Source organism: Vicugna pacos, chromosome 1, assembly GCF_048564905.1.
Source record: "Vicugna pacos chromosome 1, VicPac4, whole genome shotgun sequence".
NCBI lineage: Eukaryota > Metazoa > Chordata > Mammalia > Artiodactyla > Camelidae > Vicugna > Vicugna pacos.
This window is the reverse complement of record NC_132987.1, coordinates 20,657,785-20,679,211: the sequence shown is the minus strand read 5'-3', so window position 1 is coordinate 20,679,211 and position 21,427 is coordinate 20,657,785. Positions and strand designations below refer to the sequence as shown.

Below are 21,427 nucleotides of genomic sequence, written 5' to 3'. Positions count from 1 at the left end.
CCCTGCTGGAGTTGTCATCAAGACATACTTTCAGAGAGGAATAATTCAGATTAAGTGATACCTACTCAAAGAAGGAAAGGTTCCTTAATCATCCAGCAGAATTGTACTTGCAGGGAACTGAGACATAAGCTAATAAACCCCCTGAAGACAGGGATTTTCATTTGGCTTTTGTCTCTTGTGCTCACTGCTGTATCCCCAGAGCCCAAAATAGTGCTCGGCTCATATGTCGTCGATTGACATGTTTATTGTTGTCAGTTTGTATAACCAGAGTTGTACGTTAGTAAATGATTTCTACACCTAGCCAGTTGAAAATTTTACAATCTCATTTACCTTATTTTTGTGTCTGTTGCCTACTTCTTATTTCTCTTTGTGCCCACATATCAGGACACAGGAGTAGCTTATTAATATTAATAATTAGTCATATGGTAATTTGATACTGCAAAGGTTAGATTTGGGAAGGAATTTAAGAGGTCACCTTTTGTTCCGCTTCCTGCCTAGGAAAAACTAAGATAATTAGGTATGTATTTTTAATTAATCATTTAAAAAACTAGGACAACATAATTGTGTTTTCTCATGAGAAAATGCAGAAAGGTGTTTAACCCTAGATATAAAGGTACTAACCTGAAAAACTTAGAACTTCTAACTGTGAGGGAAAGTGAAAAAAAAAAAAATCGAGCACCGCTAAGCTGCTCTTTGTTGATATCAGAAATGGGCCTGTCATTCATTTTGGCATTGAAGCATAGCCTCCTATCTCATGGGGCAGAACCAGGGCTTTTTTTTCCCTTCTCAGAAGAGCTGGACAGTTATTACAGGTTGAAAAGCCTGACCAGTTTTTCAAGAGTTTTTCCTCCTTTTTTTTTTTCCTGAAACTCATGGTGCTTTTGCTCCGCTTTCAAGATGCACTGAGGTCTCCTGCTTTGTGACTGCTTTGGATCCAGCAAATGTACAATTCGAAATATGCAGGTTTCCTGAGTAAGTTCCATCTTACTTTTTTTAGCCACTTAAAATTCAAGTGATTTTCAGAAAAATGTTAGTGTGGAGTCCGGCATTGTATTGTTTCACCACTTGAAGTCTATTTCTGAAACCGTCTTTAATAAGTAAGCAAGACTCTGCATAAAAAGACCCCTTGGTCTCTTAAGACCTGTACTTTTGGTTCCTTTTTAAGTGTCTTTGTTGCATCAGACAGTGTTCATATGTCTTTTAAAAGCCAGTAGCTAAACAATTTTCTTGAGCATCTTTTTAGTTTTACTGAGAAGTATTTTACATTGAGCGTGTCTGAGCTCGATTGCTTATGTCTGACACAGTCTCAAGTTTCCACTGAATGGTAACAAAGACTGGAGAGTGTTGTTGGTACTGCAGTGAGAGGCATGCTCCTTTAGACCAGGTAAGAGAGATCATTTTGTTTCTTACTGCTGGGTGCGTTTTTTGCGGCGTTTATTTTATAATCTTTCAACAGCAGCAATGTTAAATTGATAGATAGCCAGGAGCACGCTGAATTCAAGACGTCCTTGCTTGTTGCAGACAGGAAAACTACAGGGTATGGGGGTTGGGTAGGGGGGAGGGGTAGAGTAAGCTTAGTTTAACACTCAGTTACTTATATAAGTCAATTAAAATGTGAAAACAATTCTGGAGCTCCATTTTCTCTGTTCAAGAACTAAGGAAGCAGTTGAGGAAAAAAATCTTAAAGGTACTTCGTGGTTACTTACTTGTGAGAGCAATTCAGATGTGAGTTTTTACTTTCATTTCTTTCCAGTAGTGAATAAAATAAGCTTTGCCTCTAACTATACATTTTTTTCCCATTTATGAAAACTTTTAAATTGTCAGTAGCAAAATGTGCTTCCTCGGGATCTTTGGAATAAACCTGACACTTAAAAAAATATTTCAGCTTTTATAAGCTGTTTCATTCCCTTTTTTTTCCCCCTCCAAGTACATTTTTCTTAAAAGTATTTGTGCTTTGAAAATGTCAGCTGTATTCTAATGAGGCTCAGGCATTGTTTGCTCATAAAGGGGTCGGTGCATTCCAGTGCTTTATGGTTTATTATGAGGCACAGTGTGAGAGTGGGTGGCACCATTTGGTGTCTGCCTCTTGGGGTAGTGACTGCCATTATGCTAGCGTTGGAGTGGCAAAGAAAATATAGCATGCAAGATCCTATATGAATCTGGGTGCTGTGAAGCACAAACAATACTGAGTGAGCCCAGAATGTGTGACAACTTGAGTTGATCACTTCAAGTGTACTCTCAAAGCCTGCATTTTAGTTACAATGAATATTCTGCCAGTCACATCTCTTGTTTTTTGATGTGTCTATAACATTTCCTCCTTCTTTGAACTTTAATAAAAAAAGTACATGTTTCTAGGTAAACCATGACATTTTAAATGGAGACAGTAGATTTTCAGTAATACATTGTCTTTGAAAAAAGTTTTAAGGAACTTGGGGTGGGTGGGAGGGGGTGGGAGAGGAGGTCAGGCAAAGAGGCTTTCTTTCAGTTAGGAAAGCCCTGCTGAAGAAAAAAGCAACAGATGTTTCTTCTGTTACAATTGAGGTGGTTTCATTCAAAATTCACAGTAGCTGGAATGGGGAGGGGAGGTCATAAATCTGACTTAATCAGTGAATAAATATAACTTAGTCATTTAACATTTATTCTTTAATATTCAGGGTTTAAGAAACTGTATAGAGTAACATATTTGGAGTTAACAGACTTTTTGAAGAGGCTTTTTAAAAAAATTATATGTAATTAGAGGAAATGTGAGAAAGTTTAGTGCCTTTAAATGATGGAAAAATTAAATCGTATAGAATATTAGTGAAAAAACTAAGCCACTATAAAATATATAAAGACTCCTTAGGTGGCAAAAGTTTGTCATTGCACGATAGGTTTTAAGTCTCAAAATGAAATTGCAATATGAAACATTATTTGCATTTAGAGATAGGTAATTTTACCTTCAATGAGAAGCATGAGACTTATTCCTAAAGATCTTTGAACAGGAAATGTGGGGAAAATATTTTGAGTTTCATTGAAATGCAGGTTGCCGTTTCCTTCTTTAAAAAAAGATCTGAAGCTTTGAGCAAGTAAGCTAATCGAAGGAGGGGAATGTTTATCTGCTGAAAAGAGTAAGAAGAAAGAGCTTGGAAGCGATATGCATGTAATGAAAACAGTCAAGAAGCAGTTTTTAAGTTTGTGGAGTTGCTAATGAGTAAAGTAAAAATCCGTTCTTTTACAAGTAACACAGAAATTCTGTGCTCTCAGAGTGTGTGTTTATATACATTACAACTGTATGCATTTCTTAAAGTTAGCTCTTAGAAAACGTGTACTGACCACCAGATCTTTCACATATGAGGCACTTAATAAAATTTTGCCCTACCCTACACTGTAAAGTTAGTAATAATATATAAGAGCCCCCAAAATTCTTTGACCCTTCTTCTTTCAGAATTTACCTATGGAGCAAATGTTAAGCAGTTTCCCAAATGTTTAATTGGTCTAAGCAGAAGACTGGGAAAGATAGCAACATTCAGGGGGATTATTAAAAGTTTCTCTTGTTCTTAGCTAGGGCCTGTGAGCTCCCCTGAAAATTTCCTTTGCTTCAAATAATGACAGCAGAATTTAGAGATACTGAAACTTCTCAGATCACTATTTGAATTAAGATTGAGTCTAAACTGTCTATGTACATTTTGCTTTTTTAGGAATAGCAATATGTAACTATTCCTTATTTTTTTTTTCTCTAAGATAACTAACTTACATGGAGTTTAAAACGGATTTACAAAGTTGTGGGTTTGATTAGAGTAAGAACTTACATTATTTTGCACAAAGAATGTGTAATTCTAATGGAACAGACAGCCCTAAAGAAAGCTGGTGAGCTCGCATGTGGTGTGTAACTATGACAGCATCATAGGTCGTAGTTATCAAAAATGTGTGTCACTTACAGATGTAGGCATGACAGTCCTGTACAGCAGCAGTGCAGGAAGAACTGAGACTGTTAACCCTTCAACTTAAGAACAATACACTGAAAGAAGACTTGTGGGGTGAGGTGCGCGTGGTTCCTGCCTTACGTATGAGCTCTAGCACAGAACTGAGGCCTAGGGGAGGGGGAGCCTCCCCCTTCCGTTTTTCTCCAAGTCAGAAGATACAGAGAGTGACTGATTTAGACGTTCTCTCTGTCTTACATACTTTTATGCAGTTGGAAGCTATTGATGGCGACCTAAAATATCGCATCTCTGGTGCGGAGGTCAGAGGGAAGATTTGCCTGAAGCCTGTATTTTTCTGAGAGGAAAACCTTTTACGTTGCTGTTGAGGAGCAGCTGTGAGTGTTGTGCTTTAAGTGTCTTCTTAGTTAACTCTGTTTTGCAAGTGGCTCCAGGAACCTATGAGGTAATAGCATTATTTCTTCCCACCAAGTTTTAAGCAGCCAGTTTTCAGATGAACTTCTGGGTCTTGACTCTAAAGCTGGAGATCAGCAGCAGGGGCTTTGTCTGTGCATTTTGCTCACTTTTGCAAAGGTTGGCAACTCTTCGCAATTTCTTTCACAGAAACATGAAGAGACATCTAACTGAGCACTTACTGTGTGTCAGGTAGACCCAGTGGAACTTATTTATAAAAGTCTGCAGAATATTTTAATAGGTAAGATTTTAATACAAAAGATTTTGTTGATATTGATGTAGAAGATTTCTTGCTCTTGGCAATATGCTTTAGATGTAGCTTCAGTAATAGCTCTCCGGTGGAACACGTTGTTGAAATAAGAATATTGATGGCAATGCAGTTGTGAATGAGCTACTTGGTATGGCAGATGGAATACAAGGATCCCTTTTTTTTATCTGTTAAGTAATGGAACTGCTTTGAAATTCTAATTCACAGGTGGCCTTCGGTCTTTTTGAGTGTAAGTGTCCTAAAGTTTTAAAATTGATCTTAAGAAGGCAACTTCTAAATACTAGATCTGTCTGCAGTCGTTGCTGCCTTTTGTAACTATTAGAAAAATATCTTCTCCTGACTGTAAATTTAAAATGATTTATTTGTTAACACTGTCTGTGGTCGGTTACCATCTCACAGGGGTTGTGGGCTTATTCACGAGTGATGTCCACTGAAGTGCCCTGGGTGTCTGGGTGTTCTAGTGCTCATTGGCTCTGATCCTTGTGGTACACCCAGCTGCGATGATCTGCTCTAGCCATTCAGGGCTGTTGGTACAAGATAAAATGGGCTACTTTCCGCTCACTCTTTTCTTTTGCAGTCAGCGTCTATGTGCCATCTGGTGGGTGTATCAGCTGTGGTGACGATGCTAAAAGTAGTGGTTGAAAATAGGCTGAACGTTGAAAAGATACAACATTTAAGAACAAGCGACTGAATAAATAAGGGTCACTTGGCCCTTTCTCTCTTTAAAATGAAAACAGAGATAAGTGGAGTGGCGTCTACTTAGATGCTGTTGCTTCTTTAATTTGAACACAGAGAAGACGGAAACTTGAAGCAGCCTGTCCCTGTCTTGCTTGAGCCTAAGAATCATCTGAGGCACTTGTTTAAAATGCGCATTGCCACCTGGTTTCTGATTCTTTAGTGTCTAGTGAAGCCCACAAGTGTGTATTTTGAATAAGAAGGACATTGCCCTCTCCCACTTTTGTCCCCGCTTTGTGTCTTATGACCAGGCACATGTGGGAAGAGTTACTGGGAAGGCCTGGAAGAACCAAGTTGTTTGAGGCCATATGGCAAAAGCTTCAATTACTAATCAGAAGATACAGTGTCCAGAAATGGGAAGATCTAATTAGGCAGGTGGGAGAGAAGTGAAAAAATTAAGAACGAAAAGATTTCCTTGTCTGAGCAAGGTAATCGAAAAGGGACAAAATTACATGTTTTAACTAAAGATAAAAAAGGCCAGGGAAGAAGCCGTGGGATCGGACCTCTAGATGAGACAAACGTCTTTGGATGGACATTTAAAAAATACTGGAAGGGGAAGGTTCTGCAAAAGAGACCTAGTGGGAATGGACTTCATAGTGTCTAAGATCTTTTAGCTTTGAGGTTTGATGAACTAAATGAAAACAATGATAATTTTCCAGATACTAGAGTCTGAATTAAGGAATTCATCTATGAAGAAGCACTATTTAAGTCCCGGCATGTGGGAAGATGGAAAAAGAAAATTTTTTTCTCCTTTCAAATTGAAGAATCTGGGGCATTTATGGTTCTGGATACCAGAGAAAGAGGGAGGTAGCTAATTGTTTTAAAAGGTGTCGTCCTCCAAGCGAAAATGCTTATCAAAGCCAAGAGAACAGACTTGATCCTCTAGGGAAAGTATGTAGGAAAAGACTGACATAAAAGATTTATTGTCCCATTAGGGCTGTGCCCTGAGGGCTGGAGAGCTGTTTTTTGTTATGGTCATTTCAAGGATTCTTTCTTTGGTTCGTTGGAGATTCTGGTTAGGTGGTCCACTTGGGGGAATCCTAGAAGTCCTGTGTTCTGACAGCTGCAGCAACATCCGAGCTTTGGCTTCCATGCCCCTGATATGAAGGAATATACATTTCAGATCTTCTGTCTTTATCTGTGCATGAAGGATGCTTGATTGCCATTTTTGGAACCACATAGAGAGAAGGAGGTCACTTTAACCATTATACTTTGGAGCTATTATGAACTTTTCTCTTCCTCACCGTCCCTATTTATAGTGATGTGGTCACCCACGTTAAAAAGTTTAGTAATGATGTTGGCCTTTGGATTTAATCTTAGCAATTTCGGTGAACCTGAGTGAGTCCACATGCAACAAAATAGAATGTAACAGTATTACAAGGTGTGTGTAGTTAATGCATGTTATAACTTTACTAGTAGCTAAGCTATAAATAGAATAAAAACTTAAAAAAAAGATCTGAACATATTTAAAGGTAACAATGAAGGAAGTCAGAGTGACTGCAGTATTTATTTATTTATATTCACCCCCCAGTCCTGACAGGCACATTATACATGGATGTGCTGTATTTTACTGATCTTCCAGATTTGCTATTTCCAGTTGGGTATGCTGTCTTTTCAAATTAATTATGAATTGTTTATATGTGTTTCGTTTTTGAAGGCAAGTGCTGTTGATCTACGGGGCCTGAGTTATTTTTCAAATAAAAGTGTTAACGAGCTATCCCCTGAGCCATCCATATTGTTTCTCCTGCCTCCACTCTGTCTCCAGTGACATCTCTTGCTTTTCTAGATGGCCGGCTGAAATTAGAAGTGCAGTCTGAAGGTTGTGGAATCTTTGCTCTTTGCAAAATGAATTGGCCTATTCCAGAATTGACCTGGGACTTAACCTCATTAGTATTATATTTGAAACTGGTCAAGTCCTTTGTAACAGTTATTAACAAATAATTAAAAGGTATTATAATTTGTATAGTTATATAATATAAGGGAAGGAAAAAAGTACTTGACACTTTCTTTTTCTGAGTCTCTCTGTTCTCTGTTGGAAATGTTAATCGTGAATAAAATAAATCTGGTGATACTGTCGCGTAAATAGGCAGATCAGTGGAGCAGAATAGAAAGTCAATAAATAGACCTAAGTAAGTAAGTGATCAAGGTAGACTCTCATATTAGCATGGGAGAAGGAGGATTGATTATTTATTAAAAATAGCCATCTAGGAAATAAAAAGATGGATCTTTCACTTGTCACATCAGATAAATTCTAGATGAATCAAAGATTTATAATTTAAAATGAAGTCATTAAAGTATTATAAGAAGACATGGGTGATGTTTAATACAACCTTTAGCGTGTAACTAATGATAGGTAATTTCAAAGAACAGCATATCCAACTGGAAATACCAGACTTGTAAGAGAAGTAAAACACAACACATCCGTGCATGATGTGGCCCTCCAGGGTGGGGAGCAAAGATGAATACGTAAACTGTGCAGTTACTCTGACCTTCTTTATTTTAATATTTAAACATACTCACGGACTTTTTTTTTTATCATGACACTGAAATCATAAAAGGAAAGAACCATAAAATTGATGACATTCTTTAAAAATGTGCGAAGAAAATCATATATAAAAGCAAAAGACAGTTGTCAAATTGGGAAAAATATTTGCAGCAGGTAAAAAAGAATATACTCATTCCTTCAATATTTAAAGAGGATCTACCAATTTTAAGAATCACCAACAGCCAAGAGAAAGATGGACATAATTCTCACAAAAGAAAATTTAGAAGATTTTTAAACCAAAAAAAAGGCCAGTCTTACTCATAATAATAAGTTTAAACCAAAATAAAATAAAATCAGAATGAGGTACTTTTTTTAACCTAAAGGTTGACAGAAATAAAGTTTAATGGCACACTGAGTAGGTAAGGATATGTGGAAATGGACAGTAATGCATTTCTGTACGGAGGGTTGAATTGGTGTAGCCAATTGGTACAACCAGTATGTGTAAAGACATATGTGTAGTCATTACAGTATTATTTGTAGTAGTAAAAGATTTTACTATTAATAATATTTGTAATACTAAAAGCTTTCCATTTTAATGGACTTAAACTGTTCGAGCCATAAAAAAAAATACTGTGTAGCTAACAACAAAGTAAGTATTAAAGCAGAACTACATTATACAGGATGGGAAAGACATCTAACATAGATACAGTGTTATGAGGTGGGAAAAAAGCAACATGCAAACTAATATAATATTCAACCATTTGTGTAAGGAAAAAGCATATTTAGGTACATATGTTTGTATATGCCTAGACTATTTCTGGAAGGTTATGTATAGACTGGCACCAGTAGCTGTCACTAAGGAAGAGATTGGTTTAAGTGGTGGTTGGGGATGGGAGGAGACTTAGTTTTCACTGTCTACTCCTGTCTCGTGAATTTGTGTCATACGCTTCTCTGCAGACATTCAAGCCTTCATTCATGTGTTCAACAAATACTTGTTGAACTCTGCTAAAGCCCAGGCACTGTGCTCGCTGCTGGAGATAAAGCGGTGAATGAGATAATGAATCCCCCGTTCCTGTAGAACTTAGCATTCTGGGAGTGGGCAGGCTCTGGACAGATAATAATCACATAAGAAGTAAATATAAATACGCCATACGTTGTATAGAGGAAAGTGCTCTGGTGAAAAATCGTAGTGAATGAAGAAGTGTGTATACAGTGGGGTCAGACATCTCTGATGCAGTGACAACCTAGTGGAGACTTGAAGGAAGCTGGAGAGTAAGGGCTGTAGATAGCTCTCTGGAGAAAGAAAGTTCTAGGCAGAGGAAACTTTTAAGGACAAAGGCCATGAGGCAGAAACTTGCTGGGCATAGCTTGAGGAATAGCAGAGAGGCCTGGATGAACGTGGTGGAATGAAGGGAGAGATTGAAGAGAGATTTGACAGATGACAGGATCAGAAAGGAATGAGTCGGGTGACATAGGGCTCTGTAAACCATCATGAGGACTTACACTGACTGAGATGCAAAGCCAACTGGAGAGTTTTGAAGAGAATTACTCCACAAAGCAGGGTCACGCTGCCTGCTGTGTGGTGGTGGGTACTGCAGTGCTGTTTAGTGCTGTACAGTGTGAGTCATGTCATTTTAAGTTTTCTAGTAGCCACATTTAAAAAGGCAAAAAAAGAAACAGGTAAAATTAATTTTGATGATAGATTTTCTGTAACCCAGTATATCATTATCATTGAACATGCAATCAATAGAAACAGATTTTTAATGAGATAGTGTACACATTCAAGCACTTAGCCTTCAAAATCTGTATTTTACACTTAAACCACATTTCAGTTTAGATGCTAAATTTTCAACAATTGAGGTGAAATGTAGTTCTACCAAAACAATAATGCTGTTTCTGAAAGACTTACTTTAAATAATATTTTCATTTTTTGTTTGTTTTTTACTTTTGTTTTTCTGTTTGTACAACATAATCTTTTTTTTAAAAAATGCTGTTTTTAGTGGGAAAGTATTTTATACTGCTTCAGTTTTTAAATTTAAATTAATTAAAATTCAGTAAATTTAGAAATTAGGCCGTTGGTCACACTAACTACATTTCAAGTGCTTAATAGGTACTGTGTCTAGTGACGACAGTATTCGAAAGCTGGGAGCAGAGCTGTGGGGTGAGGTGGGCCTAGTGCAGAACAGGTTGATGAATCAAGAAAATATTGCAATAATTCAAACAAGAGATGGTGACTTGGATCAGAGTGGTAGCAGCGGAGTAGTGGTTGTATTCAAGATACATTTTATTTTATTTTTTGTAAGTATTAAATCATTATTTTTATTGTGGGTATGAATACAGATGTATAACAAAGAACTAAGTAAGATTTTAAAATAAGGACCATCATCATAAATACAAACCAGTGATGTTCTGACCCAGCCACCTCTTGTTACATAGGTTTTTTGTTTTGTTTTTTTACATTGTTCATCTGCTTTTTAAAAAATTGTAATACAATTTTTAAAGGTTACTTTCCATTAACAGGTATTACAAAATTGCTTGTATTCCCCGTGTTGTACAGTGAATACATCCCTGAGCCTGTCTTACACCCAGTAGTTTGCCTCACACGCCCCACCCCTGTATCGCCCCTCCCTCCCCTCCCCACTGGTAACTACTAGTTTGTTCTCTATTCAAAATACGTTTTAAAGTCAGGGCCAACAGGGTTTATTAATGGATTGAATGTAGGGTATAAGAGGAGGTCAGCAGTGATCTCTTTTGGTCTAAACAGTTGAAGAATGGAGTTGACATTTACTGAGGTGAAGAGATGGGAGGAGGAGGTTCCTGGTGGGATGGGGAGTGATCAGAAGTTAGATTCTGAATATGTCAAGTTTAAGATATCTGTTAAACATCAAAATGGAGATATGGGAAATGGCATTTGATATGTGACTCTGAAGGTCAGGAGAGAGGTGTAATCTGGAGGGATGTACACAGGAGCCATCAGATCACCTCGTGAGGAAGAGTAGACAGGGAAGAGTTGGAGCCCGGTTACAAGAGGCTCCTGAGTTTTTAGAGAGGGGATCCAGCAGCCAAGACTGAGAAGGAGAAGCCAGTGGGTTAGGAGGAGAACCAAGAGAGAATGGTGGCTTGGGTGCCAAGTAAAGAGTTTTTGAGAGAAAGGTGAGATTTTGAAAAGTGTCAGATATGGCTGGCAGGTTAAGATAAGATGAAAACTGAGATTTGACCGTTGGATTTAGCAAAGCAACATGGAGATGATCTTGGAGGAGCAGTTTCAGTGAAGTTGGGGTGGGAAGTAGGAGTGGGTTAAAGAAAATAGTGGAGAAGTGGAGACAGCAAATGTTGACAGATTTTGTGAGTTTTGCTGCAGAAGGCAACAGACATGAGTTGGTAGCGGGAAAGCTGTGCATGATTAAGAAAAATTGGTTTTGTCTTTTGTTTTTAAGATGAAAGAAATAGTGTTTATGTGCTGAGGAGAATCATCCTGCAGAGGGGGGAGATGGTGAATGCTGCAGGAAGACTTTCAAAAGAGAGAGTAGCTGGAGGAATATAATTTAGACAAATACATGAACTTCCTGTTTATAAATTAAACTTAAAAAGTAGACAACAAGGTAACAGAAGAGAAAAAGCACGAAGATTGTATAATCCATAATTAACTTCTTACTAATAAATATGAAATTGCTTAGGTCACTTTTCCCCCCTTTTTTTAAGTTATAATTTACATGTAATAGAATTAATCCTTTTTAGCCTAGAGTTCTCTGAATTTGACAGACACATACACCACCACAATGTGGGTCATTTTTAAACATTTATTTAGGGCTGCAGGTTTAGCTTGTGAAGTTTGGGCCCTGTATAGAAGTGATGTGGGATATACATTACTTCTGACTTGAGATATTTATAAACCCATAAAATAGGCATATTGTTTCCTACAGTAAGTTACTAATTTGGTTCTTCTAGGAGGATATGATACAGGCTTGGGTAAAAAAGGTTTTCTCCAAAACTAATTCAGACCCCCCCAAATTTTTTTTCCCCAGAAAGTCAGTGCTATGAATAAATAACTTACACTGGCATCATGTAGGCAAACCACAATTATTTGAGTGAACTTTTTCTTTTTAATTGGACATATTGAAGGTGATTAACTATATCTGGAACCCCCTAAAGAACTGTGAGGGAAAGAAATCTTTGGTGTCTGGACAATTCTAATGGAAAACAGAAAGATTCCAGTTACTCAAGAAATTCAAATAAAATTGGAGCCAAAATTTGGTGTCTGTGCCAAGATTTGGCATAAGTTTTTTGCTCTTTTTCTAGCGCTTTTCGTAGGTGATTGATCTCATTTAGTCAATTCAGGGACTTACCAGGACCAAACTCCAGGCAGGTCTTTAAATTTTTGTTTTTTAATAAATACATCAAGTACCAGGAATTGGCTTCTGGACAGTGTCAGGACCCTGTTGCCAAGGAGCTGTGAATTAAGGCCAGGTACTTAGAAAAATTGTTTAGACTTGGTTTGGGTTACTTCTGATGTGGCTGCAATTTCCAGGAGACCGGATGTTTATAGCCTACTTAGATGTCCTTTTGAGTCCAAAACATGATGTTTCTGCTGCTGAGCCTAGTTGATTTGATGAAGGTAAATTGTATCTAAATACATGGCTTTTATGTCTGGGTATTACAATTACTGACGTCCCAGAAGAGCCCCTTTAACTGCTTCTAAGGCAGATCAGTTTTACTAATCATAAAGCACAGATCCCTCACTTATAAGAGCTTCAACTTGCTTCGGGGGCTGTGTGATTCTCTCTCACTCTCATTCTCACTTTGTTTTCCCCTTCAGAATGGCAGTAGCTTTTTACAGTATAAAACAAGTGAATGCTTGTTCATAAAACATTTTTTCAAGTGTAATAAAAAAGTATAAACTAGGGTAAAACATTTCTCCGTATTACTCACCCAGAACTAACCTCTATTAAATTTGTTGTTTATCTTGCCAGACTTTTTGTGCACATGTAAACTCATGTGTGTACGTAGTTTTTAAGGTAAATGGTAATCCTACTGTCTTGTGATAGGAACATTTTTTCCATGGCAATATATACTTGTATTTTTTTAAGGCACTTTATAATATTCCGTCATACACATGTACCAAAGATGTTTAAACATTTAAATTGTTTCCAGGTCTTTGCTTTTATCCACAGTGCTGCAGTCCTTGGACATGTGGAACTGTTCTTATCAGCTTAGTTTATTAGGCTACATAGCGGACCTGCGATACATAGCAGAGGACCTGCTGATCGGGGGAAGGCACGTTATTAATTGTGGCGTTTCTGCAGGGCCAGGGGTCAGTTGCCACTTAGGTGACAGAGGGCAGTTGAAAGAATATTTGTTGAGATGGAAAGAAACTTTAACATGTGTATCATTCTTTTTAAGGCACTTACTTAAAATTTTATACTCTAACACACAGTCCCTAAGCCCCTCAATTACACTGTAGGACTGCCCTCCAAAAAGGCTCTCTCGTGGGTGTATTAGCTTGAGTGCAGTGGACAGTTCACTTGTCCTGAGTGTCTGTTGGGCTTAGCATTTGTACTTGACAATCAGTAGGTGCCAAGTAAATATTTTTTAAATGAATACATTTTGCCACTTCTTTACTAACGCAGGACATTATCAAACTTCTTCATCTTTTATCAGTCTGGTCCATTGAAACGTTTCTTTTTTTTAGAGTGTTAATTTTTTATTATTGCAATTCATCACCATTTCTGTGTAAATTTCTTTTACCAAGTCTGTGATTTGTCTTAAGTATATTGGGTCTTTTGCCATTTAGAAAATATTTATATTTAGGTAGTCAAATCTGTTTTCACTGAAGATTTCTAAATTCTGTAATGTACTTAGAAGATCCTTCCTCATCCCCAGATTTAAAAAAAATTGCTGTATTTTCTAATACTTTTAGGGCTTAATTTTTATATTTAGATATTTGATCTGTCTGGGATTTATTGTTTGCAAGATGAGAAATTGAAATCTAAGATTTCTTTTATCCAAACGGACAATTTCTTGTCTCAACAACATTTCTTAAGTAATCTACCCTTTCCCCATTGGTTTGAAATGATACTTTTACTGTATATAAAATTTTCATATATAAATGAAATAATTTCTGGACTCTGATGTCTGTTTTGTCAATTTCTTTATCTGCTTCTTAGCTGTCTCATGGCCTCAATCCCTTTAGCTATGTAATAATTATGAAATCTGGGAGGCTAAAGTTTCTCTCTTCCTCATTGTTCCTTTTTTTCAAATTTTCTTGGCTGTTCTCTGTCTTTACTCTTCCAGATACACTTTTGAATCAATTTGTCAGATTTATTAAGTTCCCTCTCAGTTCTCTGATATTAACTGGCATGACAGATCTGGCTCTAATGATGTTTTCCTTTTTGTTTTTGACCTAGTTTTATATTCTTCATTTGCCTTTACTGTTAGGTTTACAATTAGGGTCAGCCTGTTCCCTAACCTTAAATACCTTATTTTGTGTGTTTCTTATTTCACTGTTCTTCTCAAGTTTTCAACTTTTGCTTCCAAAACAGGGTATCAGAGATGATCTTAAACATTCAGCCTCATTACAGTCATTTTGAAAAACCATCTGAGAGCCAGACTTTCTCAGGGCTGGGTCCTTCCTCTCATGAATCAGCGGCTGGTCCTTCTCCAGCCTGGACCGAGCTTACGGCATGTGTCTGTCATTCCATAGCTGTGCCTCCCTCTAGAATCACAGATTCGTATTCTCCAGATAAGTAGATTCTTAAACAGGTGAATAACCATAGTTGGGGAGTTTTGACAACAACCTTAATTTTTAATCTTTGGCAATTGATAAGATATGCATGTTATGTATTTAAGAAATCAGTTTCACAGTCTCAGAGTAAGGAAACTTTATTTGATAATACTGATTGTTCAGTCATGTTTTAAAAACAATAAACAAAGGTCCTGGTGTTTAAATTTACTTCAAACTCAGTATAAATTATAACACCTGTTAAAAAGTAACAAAAGATACAATTTAGGCCATATTACAGGAAGTGTGGTATCTGGATTGGGAGAGGTAACAGCTCCAATCTCTGCAGGTCAAACAGTTTTTATTGTTTCGTGCACCTATTTGGTGCCAGGGACCAAAACCAGGTGCTAGGATACAAAGCTGATAGACACAGCCTCCTTACAGTAGGTCATAATAAGAGTAATAATAGGTTTGATGAAAAACCAGAAGAAGGGCATCCAAGACCTAGACCATTGAGGCTGGAGACGCCTTGTAAGGAGGAGGCAGCGCGGAGAGCAGGAGCTGCGGCCCTTTGCTCCCCGCGGGACCTCATACAGATTCTTCCACCTCCCTCTGTCTTCATTTCTTCATGTGTAAAATGGAGTCAGTAATCACGTATTTCACACTGTTGTCCCAAGCGTTAGTGAGATGATGTATACAGGGGAAGCTTCTGGAGCAGACCCTGGCACGTAGTAATCGCTCAGAGAACGGTGTGGAATACCAGTTTGAAGTGCAGGAAGGCAGGAGTGAGCTGTCCCAGCAGAGAGAGACTTCCCAGCAGGAGGAAGGGTGTGCACCAGAGCTGGAGCTGTCGATTGGGGGTCTTTCTGGAACTGCAGAGTGTTTAATCTGATTGGAGCAGAAGGTGCCTGTGGAGGAGCAGTGGGGAAGAGGGGCCGGGGTGAGAGCTCCAGACAGGGGCTTTTGGTGCCACGATGAGGAATCTGAAAGACCTTGAAGACATGTTGTGGCATCTTGGAAGACCTTAAATATGGGAGTGTCCAGAACAGTTTCACTGGTAGAAAGACTGGTTTGTCATAGATGAGCGGAGTGGCTAGGAAAGCGGTTTGAAGTAGGGCGTCCAGTTGGTGAAGTAATGCTCAGATCCGGCTGTACCCTGGAACCATCTGGAAAACTTTTAACTGTCTGATGCCCAGTTCACTCCGAATCTATTGTATCAGCAGCTCTGGGGGTGAGACTCAGGCATTGGTGTTTTGATTGCTTCCCAGATAATTCCGTTGCACAGCCAGGGCTGTGAACCTCTGAATTAGAAGGTAACTATTCAAACCAGATCTGATAAAGTTTCAAATTAAACAAATGCCGGCCGCATAAAGGAACCAGGGTAAGGAGACAGCAGGTAGGATAACGGTGGTCAGTTGAATGGGGAGGGGTTGATTATTTCTGAATTGTATCACTGGGTGCATGATGATCACATGTGATGCCAAGTTCAGTCCTGTACCAAGACTGAAGGAGAAGCAGATTTGGGTCCTAGGCCTTGCTGAGTGGGCATAAGAAAGACAAGGAATTTGATTTTTGGAATGTAGAATTGGAGGGGAAATGATACATGACAATGGGGCAGAGAGAGAAACTGAAAAGAAGGAGCCAGGGCTATAGTTGAAAACTCAGGAGACAGAATAAATAATTGATGGGTGAGTTCCCTTGAGGAGGCCAGAAGTGCAGAGTAGACATGGAAGAAGTAATTTATATGAGACGTTCTGTTCAGAGAGAAATACAGAAAAGTATGTGAGAGCACAGATCAGGGCACAGGTTGAGGAGGAAGAGCTGTAATTTAGCCTGGTGGCCTGAGCTCCATGCTGCAGGCGTTGTGAGCATCTGCTGAGAGTTAGGAGATCAGAGAAGGGCATTAAGGAGGTGGACAAGCTTTGGAAGAACCAAGGAAGGGAGCCAGCTGAGGAAGGAGACTGAGAGGGAGGCGTCTTTCTGGTCCCGCTCTTCAGTGTTGGTTTTTCCCCAGAGTTTCAATATTGACCCTCTTGCACACACTTCCTGTGTGACCTCCTTTGCTAAATTGGATCACACTGTTATCTTCTAAGAGAAACACTGATAAACTGAAGTTTGTCAGGAGGAGTTAAGTAGTTGATATGGGAGTTTAGAAAATTATTGGTTGGTTTTTCATTTGGGAGGATAGCACTTTGCTACCTTAATTTGAAATGTAAGTGGTTGAAATCACTTGAAAGCACTATACAGATCCCACGGTTTCCAACATCAGTAACTAGGTGGCTTGTTTATTTCTCTACTAGAATAAAGCCTCAGAAAACTACCAAGTCAACATTTTCAAAACATGTTAAGAAATTCTAATAGATACTTATCTTATTTCATGTTATACTTCATGCAGTTTTTCCTTGTTTTGATTTCTAATAAAGATCTAACTGGAAGTCTCAACTCTGATATAAACTACGATTTGCATTAAGTATTCTGTAAATATTTTTTCCTCTAAAAAACCAGCTGAAAGTCCAGTAGTTGTCAGGTAGACCGAACTATTTATTCTGCACATTTGCTCTTCAGCAGAGCTAGTTGTTTTCCCTACAACAAAGCGTTACTTAGTATGGCTTTTCAGTACGGCTTCTTGTTTCTAACTTCCTTATTAAGGTAGTTGGAAATTACTTAAGAAAATCTAGGCTTAGGACCAGGGATGGATAGGTGGACGGAAGGTGCCCTTGATATCGCAGAACATTAACCTAGTGTTTTGATATCATTTCAGGTAACATTTCATTTGTTGCATTTCCAGTTTCCAGCACCAACTCACCAACAAAGATTTTACCAAAAACCTTAGGACCAATAAATGTGAATGTTGGACCCCAAATGGTAAGAAAATCATCAAATCTTGAGATTCGAATCTTCGCTTAGGCAAAGCTAATTTGAAGGGTAGTTGTCCTAAAGATGCGTGGTCAAATATTCCAGTTAATTTCTTATCTCAGTCACTTATTTTTTAAAGTTTGGTTTTTATCTGCATGTAACTGATTAGTCTTGAGAAAAAGAAGGGCATTATGCTCCTCAATGTTTAATTTTCATGTATTTGAATGTGTTAAAGTTTTTGCTCCCTATATGAGGCTTCTCTTGTTTTCAGTTGTTTAATTAAATAGATTTGAAATCTGTTTTATGTTCTCCTTTTTTCTTTTTCTTGTAAAATAATCTTTATGGTCTAAAGTGTGTACTCTTATATAAATTGAATATGACCCAACAGTTAATCTATTTGAAGCTAGTAATTTAAAGCTCTTTAATTAGAGAAGCAACACACCAATTGGAAAGAAGCAACACACCAATTCATTTTAATCTTTAGCAGTAGAAATAATGGATGAAAATGGAAAATATTTAACTATTTCTCTGAAGATAGCCCATTAATTAGACTAGAGTTTGAAATATATAGCACTTCTAAGAAAGCCTTATTTTTAAACAAAGTTGCATGCAGCTACTCTAAAAAAAAAACAGCAACACAACTAATTTAAATGGCTTCACCCACCATTAGCAAAAGTACATACATGTTGGAACAATAACTCTTCATTCTGAGTGCTTATATCTTATCTATAGAGCAATAAGTATAAACTTTGTTATGTTCGGGACTCTGGACTATATTTAGACAAAAATCTCTTTGAACATACTTAATGGCTTCGGAAAAATCTTTACGATCTTAAGACATTCTAGACATGACATTTCTCTCTATCCCTTGAGGACTGTTAATCATCTGCAGAATTCAAACTAAAGGTGTTGCACAATACTGTAACTATGTGAAGAATGTAGTCTAGCTCCAAGCTTCCTAGAAACTTCAGTTCAGGTAGAGTATCCCCATTTCAAGGTAGTTCAGGGTATATTTTCAAACATTTGCTAAACATTTGCCCCTTAACAGCCTCTACAGTAGGTGCAGATGGGATTACACAGCTGACTTGAAAGTCTGTATTTTGAAATGTGATTGTATAAACATCGAAACCAAACAGACATACCCAAACTTTGGTGAGTTCGGCCCTTACAGTATTCCTCTGTTTTGAGAGGCTGTTCCCTCTGCGTATTTTAGTGATGCTGCTATGGCTCAAATTTGATTCTTCTTTTGGAAACATAACTTGTCTTCCCACTGTCAGTTTGAACTAATGTACATGTAGGTCTTTACGCACTTCGGTTCTGACACTGAGAAGCAGTCACATATATTACCTACTCAATTGCTGCAAACCTCAGAGTCAGCAAAGCAAAGATGAGGAGAAGGAGAGGAGATGGGGGGCCCTTCTGTAAAAGAGGCAGGCCCAAGGCCTTAATTTGTCTCCCTGATTCTGAGGGGCTTTTTGCAGTTCTCAGTCCTTAGACAGGGGTCAGAATTTTCTTTTTGAATTTCCTAATTTATTATCATTTGATTTCCTAATATATTGTAGAACACCAGCGAGAGCCATTTCTCCCTTCTCCTCTTGCTTGTCTCTTTTTTTGGGGGGGGGTTAGAGGAGGTGCTGGGGATTGAATTCAGGACCTTGTGCATGCTAAGCATGTGCTCTACCACTTGAGCAATACCCTCCCCCTCGCTTGTTTCTTGAGTGTTGTCCTCTCACCTTCAATCTGCCATCTGTGATTGTAAAAAACATTTTGTTGTAAAATTCTTAAATAAAACCTCACCTATTTGTTTCTTCCAGTTATCTTTCTCTACTTGCCTTTTAAATTATACATGTCTCTTTGGAAGCCAAACCTTACTGGTAGATAGAAATTTCGAAAAGTCTCCAGAAATATGTTTTCTGTGTTTGTAGGAAGTAGTTTAGCAGTAACTGTTTTAGTTTGAGATACTTGCCTTCTTTTTTTTTTTTCGCCCCACCCCTCTTGCCTTCTTCTTAAAAGTACTTTCAAAAAAGTGGTTTTATGCATGTAAAATAATCTAATGGTTATCTTTATTTTAACATGGTTAAAAACTGCATATTTCTTACAGTGAAAACAAAAACTTCGTCAAATCATGAAACCCTTTAATATAACACTTTATATAGATTCTTTCTCTTCAGAATATAGATGCCCTCTTGGCTTTTCTTACTGTAGATGGCAGTAGTACATAAGAGATCTTGATTGAAGACAGAAAATCTTTAGAGGAGGTTCACTTGCTGTGTGATTTTTCGCAGGCTAACTGTAATCTGTTATCAAAAAAACCGGATGGTTACGTTTAAGTTAAGGATGTCTTTGGGTTTTCTTGGTGAGAGGTGGGGGAGACTAAAATTTAAAATGAATGTTCATTCTCCTTTACCAGGTCAACTGAATCTTATATTAATTTGGAATTTCGAAATTAAGGTTCAGTTTTATAAAGCACGTATGATCTATCACCTGTATAAACTGTTCTGTGTTCGTTGGTTGACCAAGTTCTGTTGACTTTCTTTTGGGTTTGTTTCTTAAGGCTCACTGTCACAGTCCTCATTTAAGAACTCATCGCATCTCATACGAACTTTAACTTGTGGCTCCAATTCAGGCCTATTATGCCTCCAATTTGTTTATTCACGAAATGTTTATTAAGGGCTTACTGTGTACCAGGCTCTGTGCCAAAAGAAAGGAACAGAGAGTGTTGCTGGTCACTCCCAGATCAGCAAAGAATATCAGCTGACAGTCTGATATTGAGGAAGAAAAAGCAAACTAGAATATAACAATTTTTTTTGCAGAGTCATTCCCAGTAAGATAACTAGCTTTTCTCTATGCCCCGTTTGCCTTCCCCTTTTCTTCTTTCTTTTCTTCTTTTTTTTCTACAGTGCCCTTTAAATCAGGTAAAACAAAGCTTGTAGGCTCCTAGTAACAGATAAAGAAAACAATTCCTTAGTTATAATACTGCACAGGTAATGCAGTCTGTTTCAGGGGTAAGTTGGAATGCTTAGAGCTGATTTGTGGAGACTGCTGTTCTAGGAATAGAGCAGACCAAAGACTGATCAGATACTCAGAGTGTCCTTCTTAAGCCGTCACACTCAGGGTCAGCATGATAGAGAACATTTAAATGTGTGATGCAGTAATTGATGGGACTATGCCCTTTATATCATATTTCCTTACTGGATTTTATATGAGCCTTTCTAGCATATCAGTGAACAAAGAAGCAACTTTTCCCCCATCATTTTAAAAGCTAGGTGTTCTGTCTCAGTGCAGTCATGTTTACTGCACCTTTCCTGTGAGCGTCTCCTAGCACTACGGTAGGTCCCGCAGACACTGTCCACCCTTGAAAGATCTTGCATTGAAATGGAGGTGGGGGTGCAGGTGGCACACGTGGAGGGCTAGGCGGCATAAACGCATTGTGTAGTGTTCGTATTTTTTCATGAGGCAAGCTTCTGAATGCCCTGTTTAATAATCCTTGGTGTATTACGAGAATCAGATTGAGGGAACCAGACATCTGTCACTATTGGTTGTATTTTGTTTTTCTATTTTTCAGCTATAGAATTAACTTACTAAAATGATTTCTGAAGCATTTGTATGTAGCAGCACCTCTCTGGCCCCATTAATTCCCCCATTCCCTGTAGCATGCCCTTATTGGGTTTTTTTTGATGAAAATATTTGTAAAGATATTCTTATGGTGCCGGATTGTTTTTTTGTGTTGTCATAAGCATTTCTGGAAAAAAATGTGTTCTATTCACCAATGAAAATTCTGAGACCTGGAAAGCAATTTGATAACACATCTCGAGAAATTTCTTAAAAAGTCCATATCCTTAGTTCCATTAATTCCCTTTCTGGAGTCTACCCTTAGGAAATAGAACTTAAGGCCAAGATCATTGTACAAAAATGTTTATCACAACATTATTTATAATATTGAATAATTGAATATTCATAAAAATCTAATAATAGAGAATAATTAATTTACATGG

At 37.8% G+C, this 21,427-nt stretch overlaps 1 protein-coding gene across 9 annotated transcripts in view; it reads left to right on the top strand.

Annotated features, from left to right (window-relative positions):
• TFDP2 (transcription factor Dp-2) overlaps positions 1–21,427 on the top strand; it is a 150,164-nt gene that overhangs the window by 92,736 nt on the left and 36,001 nt on the right. For 5 of the 9 annotated variants that reach the window (XM_006202762.4, XM_031678514.2, XM_072958490.1 and 2 more), the window contains one exon: positions 17,338–17,441. In XM_006202762.4, coding sequence (XP_006202824.1) covers positions 17,338–17,441 — 104 coding nt within the window. Of the gene's footprint in view, positions 1–912; positions 973–1,307; positions 1,385–4,591; positions 4,612–17,337; positions 17,442–21,427 lie in introns of those variants that run through there. The other 4 variants (XM_015237939.3, XM_006202763.4, XM_072958510.1 and 1 more) reach the window with 3 other exon arrangements.